Source organism: Triticum dicoccoides, chromosome 6A (assembly GCF_002162155.2).
Source record: "Triticum dicoccoides isolate Atlit2015 ecotype Zavitan chromosome 6A, WEW_v2.0, whole genome shotgun sequence".
NCBI lineage: Eukaryota > Viridiplantae > Streptophyta > Magnoliopsida > Poales > Poaceae > Triticum > Triticum dicoccoides.
The window spans coordinates 79014264-79025665 of record NC_041390.1 but is presented as its reverse complement, the minus strand read 5'-3'; the positions used below and the strand labels follow the sequence as shown (position 1 = coordinate 79025665).

General features: G+C 49.6%; 1 protein-coding gene across 1 annotated transcript; it reads left to right on the top strand.

The window, feature by feature from the left end:
- The first annotated feature begins 649 nt into the window (after positions 1–649).
- On the top strand, positions 650–7055 carry LOC119318759 (BTB/POZ and MATH domain-containing protein 1-like). Its single transcript, XM_037593354.1, has 2 exons — positions 650–1177; positions 6528–7055. Exons 1-2 carry the CDS (start codon positions 650–652, stop codon positions 7053–7055), a joined length of 1056 nt encoding a protein of 351 aa, XP_037449251.1.
- The last annotated feature ends 4347 nt before the right edge of the window (positions 7056–11402 follow it).

Here is an 11402-nt window from a genome sequence, read left to right as displayed (position 1 = left end):
CTTCTCCAACCTACTGCCTGCCGAAAGGTGAATAAGAAGATGTTTGTTTCTAGTTCCGTGCATCCCACCCCTTTGATTGGGCACCAAATTCTTCCCAACGTGTTCCCAATCACGCTCGAATTCACTGGTTTCTTCGAGAACAACTTCCCAACCGCCTGCGGATCATCCTCTGCCCACTCAATCACCTTCCCCTTCTCCACCTTCTTCAACTTCAAACCCCTCTTCTCTGCCTCCGAAAGCCTAAGCCCCCTCAACATCCCCGCCACCTCCTCCATCCTCCCAATCTCCTCCTCACCTGGACTGAACGTGGGATCTTGACACCCTCGCCGTACACTGGGTCGACGGACGAGAGACCTAGACCTGGCCGTAGTCACAGAGAGAACGGTAGGCCTGCGTTACTGGGAGTATTGACGACCAGGAGCGAGAGGGAGCCGACGAACCCTAGGGTAGATCGGATCGCCTCCAGATCGCCCCTGCGCAAATTACGGAACCGTCACCTAGGACGGACTTTGTATTTCGAGGCCCCACTTAGCTGGACCTGCAGTTGAAAACATCGATCGATGTACGTCCGTGGCTCTGTCCGCCCATCGATTCGTTTAGATTAGATCGATTTTGTTTCTCGAAACCTCTTCGCTACAAGTCCGCTGCCATGGTAACCAAGTCCTCCTCGGCGGTGGTGGTTCACGCCGGCGAGCACCTGTTCAAGGTCGTCGGCCACTCCATGATCACGGGCAAGATTCCGCTCACTTCCGACACTTTCCGCGTTGCTGATCATGACTGGGCTATCATGTACTACCCGAACGACGACGCTAGGGTCGTCAACGGCCAGTTTAGTTCGATTTTCCTTAAGCTGATGACCGCCGGCGAGGAAGAGGTCAGGGCCTTCTATTCCTTCTGCCTCCAGGACCCCGCGGCGCCGGCGACAGGGGAGAAACACAAATACAAAACCGGCCCCAAGAAGTTCTCATCCACAGATTGGGGCTGGGGTAGGAGCAAGTTTGTGAGTAAGGCCGATTTGTCCGGGTGCCTCGACGATGGCTGCCTAGTGATCAAGTGCACCATCGAGGTCCCAAGACTGATGGACGACCAACAGGAGGGCGACGAAAACGACGGCGTCATCGTCCCACCCGCAGACCTAAGCAAAGATCTAGCTAATTTTCTAGACAGCGGGCTCAAGGCTGTTAGCGACCCTGACGGCGCGGACCCACAACCCAACAGGCCACAATCAGAAGTGGCGCAGCCCAGCCGCGCCAGGAAGCCTAACGCCAAGTACGCGGGCCCAAAATGGGCCACGGCCAAGCCACGCATTACTTAACCTAGAGGCGACGAAGGGAAGGGCATCCAGTGGATCAAGGCGACGGCGGCTCGGCTCTTATCCCCTTCCTCTTCCTTCCCAGACGAACCCTAGATCGCAATTCTTGTAATCTGTCTCTGTAATCGCCACATATACTGCTATTAATCGAGAGTGCTAGTAGATCCTATCATCTGGTATCAGAGACACCAACCACCACCCTCCCCGCTCCGCCCTGGCGCATCTCATCGAGACGCGCGGTCTCTGCCAAGCCCGTGAAGCCATGGATCCCAGCGTCTCTGCCTTCCTCACCCGCTTCGAGACCAAGATCGAGGCCGCGATCGACGGCCTCACCAAGGCCCAGCACACTACGGCGACGAAGATCGATGATCTGCTCAGCTGGCGCCCCGATCTCGAGCGATGCGTCGCAGATCTCAGTGATGCCGTGGCTGCTCTTCAAGTAGCGCCGCAACCACCTCTGACGGAGCCAGAGGACCAGCAACCGTAGCCACCGGGCAACCACATCGGTACCTCGGCAGGCGCGGCTGGCAACACCCAAGGGCCCCATGGCCACGGCGTCACCATCAATCCTCGGGGGTCCTCGGCGGTGCCAATTCCAGCGCCGCCGCCGCCCCCGGCATTTGGTCAGTATGATTCCCTGGTTCCTTCGTCTGTACCCTTGTCGCCTTTTGCTCATGCAAGTCAGCTGCTCTCTGGCCTGGGTCAGGCGCACCCATCGATCACTTTTCCTCAATTTTCGGACGAAAACCCAAACCTCTGGAAAACATTGTGCGAACAATATTTTCAGATGTTTGGAATTCTGCCTTCATTTTGGGTGCCTATGGCAGCCCTCAATTTTTCCGGATCGGCTTCGATTTGGCTTCAGTCCATTCAAAAACGGCTCGATGAGCTAGATTGGGAGGCGTTCACAACCCTGTTGTGCACACGCTTCGGGCGAGATCGACATCAGATGTTGATCCAACAGTTTTATACTGTCCGCCAAACCACCACTGTTGCAAATTACATTGAGCAATTTGAACTGATTATTAATCATTTAAGCTCATATTCGGATTCAATTCACCCATTCTATTTTCTCACCCATTTTGTCGAGGGCTTGCGGAAGGATATTCGCGCTGTCGTGCTGGTCCAGCGGCCACCTGATCTGGACACGGCATGCGCGCTCGCGTTACTGCAAGAGGAAGTAGCAGAAGGTGCGTTCAGATCTCTTCCGCGACCACCAGAGCCGGGAGTGCGCACGACCATGCCTCTTCCGCCGCCACCAACACCTCCAACACGCCCGGTACCTGCTGCTCCCGCAGCGGATCGACGGGGGACCGAATCAGCACGCGCTGATACGGCGAAACTCAAGACCCTGCGCGACTACCGACGAGCGCGCGGGCTATGTTTCAAGTGCGGCGAGCGTTGGGGACACGATCACGTGTGTCCCACATCCGTGCAGCTCCACGTTGTGGAGGAACTCCTGGAGCTCTTCGGCATCGACGACAGCATTGATTCCTCTTCGACGGCACCATCAACTGAGACAGTTATGGCGATCTCTCGTCAGGCTCTTTCCGGCGGTGTCTCTGCAAAGGCATTTTAGCTTCGGGCATGGATTCAGGGTCAGGAAGTGCTCATGCTGGTGGATTCTGGCAGCTCAACTTCTTTCATCAACAACACACTTGCCGCGAAGCTGTCAGGAGCGTGACCTCTACCACGCGCTTGCAAGGTTCGGGTTGCAGATGGGGGCGAGCTGGCGTGCGTCTCTGAACTGCCAGCTTGCGCCTGGTACACTCAGGGCAGTGAATTTGTCACAGATATGAAGATTCTGGCGCTAGGCACTTACGATGCCATCTTGGGGATGGATTGGCTGGAAGCAAACAGCCCCATGACAGTGGACTGGCGTGCCAAACTCATTGAGATCAAAACTCCTGAGGGTGTCACTCGTTTGCAAGGTCATGAAGCTCAATCTTCAGAATGCTCTGTGATCAACGCGTTGCAATTGCAGAATTTGTGCAGAACAAGGGCCATAACACATATGGTGTATGTATGTGCACCTTCAGCAGAGGAGAACAACCCAGATGCAGTACCAGCCAATATACAACAAGTAGTCGATGATTTCTCTGCAATATTTGGTGAACCAGTGGGACTGCCACCGCGGCGTGACTGTGACCACAAGATACCACTGATTCCAGGCGCTCAACCTATCAACATACGGCCCTACCGCCATAAGCCTGACCATAAAGATGAGATCGACGCACAGGTGGCAGAATTGCTGCGTCAAGGAATCATACAGAAAAGCTCCAGCCCCTTTTCCTCTCCGGTCATTTTGGTAAAAAAGAAGGATGGCACGTGGAGGATGTGCGTCGACTACAGGCATTTAAATGCAATCACCACAGTGGCTAAGTTTCCAATGCCCGTAATTGAAGAACTGTTGGATGAGTTACACGGAGCAGTATGGTTCTCCAAACTGGATTTGCGGTCAGGATATCATCAAATCCGGCTGGCGCCAGGCGAAGAGTACAAGACGGCCTTCCAAACCCACTCAGGTCACTATGAATTCAAGGTGGTCTCCTTTGGATTGGCTGGGGGCCCGGCTACTTTCAACGGAGGCCTCCACAACACACTCCGGCCCCTGCTGCGCGAATGTGTGCTACTCTTCTTCGACGACATTCTCGTTTTCAGTAAAACTCTTGAAGATCACGTCAGTCACCTGCGACAAGTGTTTCAACTGCTGCAGCGAGATCAGTGGAAAGTTAAGCTCTCCAAGTGCGAATTCGGCCAAAAGCAGTTGTCCTATCTAGGTTATGTCATCAGTGAAAAAGGCGTGGCCACAGAACCCAGTAAGATTCAGGCAGTCAGCGCATGGGCAACCCCAACGGACACAAAAGGAGTGCGAAGTTTCTTAGGCCTGGTTGGCTATTACAGATGCTTCGTGAGGAACTTTGGCGTAATCGCACGACCCCTGTTCAACCTGTTAAAAAAGGGAGTCCCCTTTGTCTGGAGAAGCAACACTGACACAGCCTTTCAGTTACTCAAGCAACAGCTAATCTCAGCACCAGTTTTGGCCTTACCCAAACTTTCAGGAGCAGTTCGTGGTGGAAATCGATGCTAGTGACAAAGGAATTGGAGCTGTTCTGCAACAGAAAGGGCACCCCATCGCTTTCATGAGCAAAGCCTTGTCACCACGCTATCAAGGACTGTCAACTTATGAAAAAGAGTTCTTGGCAATTATTGTAGCAGTGGATCAGTGGAGACTGTACCTACAACATGCAGAGTTTGTGATATATACAGACCAGAAGAGTCTAGTTCATCTAGAGCAACAAAGACTTACCACCCCTTGGCAACAAAAAGCTTTCACTAAGCTCTTGGGCCTTCAGTACAAAATCAGATACAAAAAAGGCTCGGAAAACACGGCCGCTGATGCTCTGTCTCGCGCCAACTCTTCTGAGATACTATCTGCAGTGACAAATCTGTCAACCTACCTGGTTGGAAGACATCAGCAACAGTTATAAGAGCAACCCTCAAGCCCAACGTTTGCTCGAGCAACTTGCAGTTCGGCCAGACCCAAAGGGAAGATTCGCACTGCAACAAGGCATTCTTCGTTTCCGTGGGCGCATATGGCTGGGTGGATCGACAACAATGCAGCAACAGATCATCAGCGCCTTCCATGATAGTTCACTGGGGGGGGCACTCGGGATACCCAGTTACATATCGCAAGGTTCGACACCTGTTCGCTTGGCCAAAAATGAAGACCCACGTGCAACAGTATGTGCAATGCTGCCCGGTCTGCCAACAAGCAAAACCAGACAGAGCAGCGTCTCTAGGTCTGTTGCAACCTCTGCCAATTCCGAAACAACCTTGGGATCTTATCACTATGGATTTTGTGGATGGATTGCCACAATCTGGGAAGAACAACTGTCTTTGGGTCATTGTGGACAAAAGAACGAGATATGCTCATTTCTTGCCCTTAGCTCATCCATATACAGCGTCCAAAGTGGCCCAGCTCTACATGACTCAGATCTACAAGATACATGGATTGCCTGGGGCGATTGTCTCGGACAGGGACCCGGTTTTCACTAGTCACTTTTGGCAGGAACTGTTCAAGTATGCATGCACTGAACTTCGACTGAGCACAGCAAACCACCCTCAGACAGATGGCCAAACAAAACGCGTGAATCAGTGCGTGGAAACCTTCTTACGCTGCTTCACACATGCGTGTCCGAGGCGTTGGAGTTATTGGATACCAATGGCTCAATTTTGGTACAATTCTTCACATCACTCGGCCATGGGCATGTCACCTTTCAAAGCCATGTTTGGCCACGAGCCCAAGTTCTGGGGCATCTCGGCGTCCACTTCATGCTCAGTCTCGTCCCTGTCTGCTTGGTTGGAAGAGCGCGCAGTCATGCAAGACCTGATACAACAACACCTGCATGGAGCCAAGAACTACATGAAGATACATGCTGATCAGAAGCGCTCTCTCCGCGGGTTTGAGGTGGGCGATCAGGTTTATCTGAAACTTCAGCCTTACATTCAGACATCAGTTGCTCCTCGCGCAAACCACAAGCTCTCCTTCAAATTCTACGGACCGCTCGCCATCATCCAGAAGATCAATGCGGTGGCCTACAAACTACAGCTGCCACCGCAGGCCACGGTGCACCCAGTTTTCCATGTGTCCCAGTTGCGCCGAGCTTTGTCACCTGGTACGACAGTTCAGCCCGAACTTCCTTACAACACTAATGCTTTGGTTGTTCCTGGTGAGATCCTACAGTCTAAATGGCGACGCAAGAATGGCGATGATCGAGCAAGTCAATGTCCGATGGACTGGCGCCTCCAATCTGGATGACACATGGGAAGATCGACAAGCTCTGCAGGCTCGCTTCCCCCACGCAGCGGCTTGGGGTCAAGCCGCCACTCAAGGAGGAGGGGATGTTAGCGACCCTGACGGCGCGGACCCACAACCCAACAGGCCACAATCGGAAGCGGCGCGGCCCAGCCGCGCCAGGAAGCCCAACGCCAAGTACGCGGGCCCAAAATGGGCCACGGCCAAGCCACGCATTACTTAACCTGGAGGCGACGAAGGGAAGGGCATCCAGTGGATCAAGGCGACGGTGCCTCGGCTCTTATCCCCTTCCTCTTCCTTCCCCAGACGAACCCTAGATCGCAATTCTTGTAATCCGTCTCTGTAATCGCCACATATACTGCTATTAATCGAGAGTGCTAGTAGATCCTATCAAAGGCAGACCTGACCATCAAGATCGGCTGGTTCAAGAGATTCAAGGTGCACGCGTGCGTGCTTGCTGCGAGATCGCCCGTCTTCCGAGCCCAGCTGTGCGGTGCCATGATGGAGAGCAGAGAAAGCAGCATCCGCATCGAGGACGTGGATGCCAAGGTTTTCGAGATCCTGCTGCATTACGTGTACAATGATCGTCTGCCGGAGTCTATGGACGAGACAACGGAGGAGACCACAAACATGGCGCAACATTTGCTTATCGCGGCTGATCGTTACGCAATGGAAAGGCTAAAGCTGATGTGCGAGAGCAGGCTGAGCAAGGCGCCGAATATCAACACGGTGGGTTTCACCTTGGATCTTGCAGAGCAATACCATTGTCAGCAGCTCAAGGATTGCTGTCTCAGGTATATGACAAGAAACAGCAAGAGATTACAAGAAATCATAAACAGCGAGGGGTTTGCTCAACTAAAGCGAAACCACCCACAGGCTGCATTCGATATTCTTGGACAAGTTATTGCCTTACTGGCAACTTAGTCATGTCATATCGACATGAATCAAGTGACAATACATCTTGAAAGCAGAAGCATATACCAGCTTGATCTCTATGTATTTACTGATGTGTCATGAATTTGATTTGTCTAATTGGGCTGTGTGAATGTCCTTGACCCACTACTTTAAAGCATCTTCCATGGCTTGTATCTTATTTTCTGGTAAGAGTGTTTATTTTACAAGACTACAACTAGTATAATACAGTGTATGGTGATAAAATATAAAAGTTGGTTCTTTACATACAAGCTTACTCCCTCTCCTCATATATGTGTGCTACATCCCGGTATCTTGACCTTTTTCGTGATCAATAATATTTTACTTGATGTACATACTTTTTTTCGAAAAACTTTTGATATATTCATCTTCAATCATGACAGTTCATCGAATATCAGACATGATAAAAATTACTCCCATATTCATAGGCCGCATTCGATATTCTTGGACAAGTTATTGCCTTACTGGCAACATAGTCATGTCATATCGACATGAATCAAGTGACGATACATCTTGAAAGCAGAAGCACATAATACTAGGTTCAACTCTATGTATTTACTGGTGTATCATGAATTTGGTTTGTCTAATTGGGATGTGCGAATGTCCTTGACGCACTACTTTAAAGCATCTTCTATGGCTTGTATCTTATTTTCTGGTAAGAGTGTTTATTTTATAAGACTACAACTAGTATAATACAGTGTATGGTGATTAAATATAAAAGTTGGTACTTTACGACAAGCTTAATTACTCCCTCTCCTCATAGATGTGTGCTACATCCCGGTATCTTAACCTTTTTCGTGATTAATAATATTTTACTTGATGTACATACTTTTTTTTCAAGAAACTTTTGATATATCCATCTTCAATCATCACAGTTCAACGAAAATCAAACATAATAAAAATTATTCCTCAATTCATAGACCACCCAGCGACGACTAGAGCAGTGAAGCGTGCCTACCGTCATCGCCCAACACTAGCCGGAGCCGAGCAAACTTGTTGTAGTAGACAGTCAGGAAGTCATCATATTGTAGATAATGATGGATTTATAGCAACAACTAGGGTTTGAGAAGTATTTATAAGAGCTCTCCCCAAGCTTCCTCAGTAGATGTTGGTTCTCTCCTTTGATCCAAGGGCTCAAAATGAGTCAAATCCTCTCCCCAACACATCAGAGTGTCCGTGGATATTTGTGGGCATTCGGTTTGGTGAAGATAGTTGCAGATGCCCTGGCCCTCAAACTTTAATTCGAACTATGCACTTTGAATATATTTTATGTTTGAACTTAATATTTTCCTCACCTAGTACTCCCTTCGATTCATAATAAGTGTAGCAGTTTTGAACTAGACGTATATCTAACCTTAGTTCAAAAGTGTGACACTTATTTTGGATTAAAAGGAGTAGAATTTATGTATAAAGTATATTCTTTCCTATCCATATTAATTTTATGTTTGAAATATGCTTTTTCTTTCTGAATAAATTTTGTTTATTGGAAAGGCATCCATAAATTTTTACTAACCCCGCCTTTTAAAGTTTCAGCCACACAGGAGTTGGGTGGACCCACCTCCAATTGCCACATGCATAAAATTCTTGTACGACCGGGTCATACAGCCCCCACGGTGAGACCATCTCCTGACATGTAGCATAACTGATCTCAAAGCAATATCCTTAGGTCAACTTCAACGGGTCACCCCATTTGGTCTGGCCGCGTCCGTTTGGAATGAAATGGACACAAATCGCGGGCCAATATGCGCCCGCGAACGGACGAGCGTACATTTTTTGTCCGCCCTCGGCCCATTTTCAGCCTAAAATTGGGTCGCGTTTGCATTGAAATGGACAGCGAACGAATGCACGCGGGCGCTCTCTTTGTCCTCCACGTGACCTGCACGTCAGTGGAACATACCTCCTTCTCTATGCGGCATGCACCTCCCCCGCCATCCTCCGCCATAGCCACCACCACCCATTTTTCTGGCTACACAATAGCCCCACAACATCTACACAAATCCCTCGCCCCTCGCCGGCTTTTGGAGGAGTTCTTGCTGGTGTTTGTGGGCTTTCTTCACAGCCTCGGGTACTAGAGGAACCACGGCCGCCAGCAACCCCCATCTGCCCCAACACCGCCCGCCTCGCGCTGCAAGGCCACCTGCCACACTCGTCTCCGCTACTACAAGCCTACTTCGTACGGGGAGGCTGAGGTGCTCTTCACCGGCCGCGTCTCCACCACAACCGCAAGGTGTTCGCCACTTTGCTCGCAAGTTACCATGGATAATGGGGACGAGTATTTTTTTAACAACTTCGTTTGTTCATCGGATGACTTGTCACCGGATGGCGAAGAGCTTGTGGTTGCTGCATTGATCGTCAATGAGCACATTGCCAGGCGGTGACCTAGGTTCAGAGGATCAATCCCGGGCCATGCTCCAGTGTTGAAACACAATAGACAAAGCGGGCATGCCCTGCTCTATGCCGATTACTTTGAGGATTCCCCGCTCTTCAAACCCCATCTTTTCCAACTTCGCTTTCGGATGGCGAGGCATGTGTTCAATCGTATTCGAGAAGGAGTGGTAGCATATGATAATTACTTTGAGTGCAAGAAGGATGCCCTTGGCAAGGTTGGTTTCTCCTCTTATCAGAAATGCACTGTGGCTATTTGTACGCTTGCATATGGAATTTCGAGTGATCTTATGGATGAGTACGCCTACATGAGTGAGTCCACATGCCCCACTTCAATGTACAGGTTCTGCAAGGCCGTGCTAGCAGTGTTTGACACTGAGTACCCGAGAGAGTCAAATGTCGGAGGTACAACCCGGTTGTTGGCAATCAATGCAGATAGAGGCTTTCCGGAATGCTTGGCAGCATAGATTGTAGAACTGTTCATGTGCTTGGCAGGGGCGGTACAAGAGGCTTGCGAAAGTTTGCACTGTCATACTAGCTAGAAGTAGTGGCTTCACAAGATCTTTGGATATGGCACTCTCTTTTCGACATGGTTGGTTCTCATAATGACATGAACGTGCTCCAGCGTTTTTCAGTGCTGGCAAGGCTTGCAGAAGGCCATTGCCTAGAGGTAAACTTTGGGATCAATGGCCACCATTACAACAAGGGATACTACCTAGCTGATGATATTTATTAGCAGTGGTCAACTGTTGTGAAGACAATATCCAATCTAGAAGGAGAGAAGAAAAAACGATTTGCCCAAGCACAAGAGAGTGCTAGGAAGGACGTGGAGCGTGATTTTGGTGTGCTTCAATCTCGATGGCATATCATTCGACACCCTGCACTGACATGAAGCACCAACAAGGTTTGGGAGGTGATGACTGCTTGTCAGATCATGCACAATATGATCGTGGAGGATGAGCGTGATAATAGCATCTACGACCAAGGGTTTGAGCAGTTTACCCAATTCATCATGAAATGCTTGATTGGCATACTCATATGCAACTCCAAAATGACTTGGTTGAGCACATGTGAAATCACATTGACAACTAGATGTATCGTTAGAAGCCTACGCGGACACCTCCTCCCCTAAGGAAATCCTAGGGTTTCTCTGCCTCCCGCCAACGTCGCTGCCGGTCCGCCTCGTCTCTGATGGCCTTAGGGTCATCACAGCGCGGTGGATCCTGGGCCTTACCAACGGGAGGGCTCTGTTTTAGATGTTCCTTCGATTTTTCTTAGGGTTTGTGCCATGCTTAGGAAGATGAGACGACATCGGCTCCCTGATGATGGAATAAGTTTCTCCCGACCTAGCCCTCGTCCCGGTGGTGCGTCTAGCATCGTCGGTGAGCGTGTCGAGGTGTGTCTCCGGCAGATCTGTCCTTGGTGGACTTCCTCGGACCCGGTCGTAGTTCATCTGTGTTTGTGTGTCTTTCGGTTGGATCCTTTCGATCTACGCTACTCTACATCGGCGGCAATCGCTGTTCTACTACGCTGGTCCTATGGGGCTTACCACGACGACTTCCCAATTATCTACTACAACAAAATTTTCCCGACTCTGACAAGGGAGGGGCGATGATGATGGCATGCCTTCGGCAGGCAACAGTGTTTGTAGTCATCGCTAGGTGGTCTGCGGATCTGGATGTAGTTTTTATTATTTCTGATATTCATTGTACCGCCATGATTGAAGATGAATAGATTGGAAGTTTTCTTACAAAAACAAAAAACTAGTATATGTATCGGTTTATTTTCTTTCGATGTATTCGTGACAATTTAAATTTGGTTGTAAACTTTGTGTTGTTTATTCGGTTGTGAAACTATTTATTGTTATGATACTACTTGATTTATTTGGTTGTAAACTATTATCTTCGTTTCTGAATATAAGGCTTTTTAGGGATTTCAGTAGGAATTGCATAC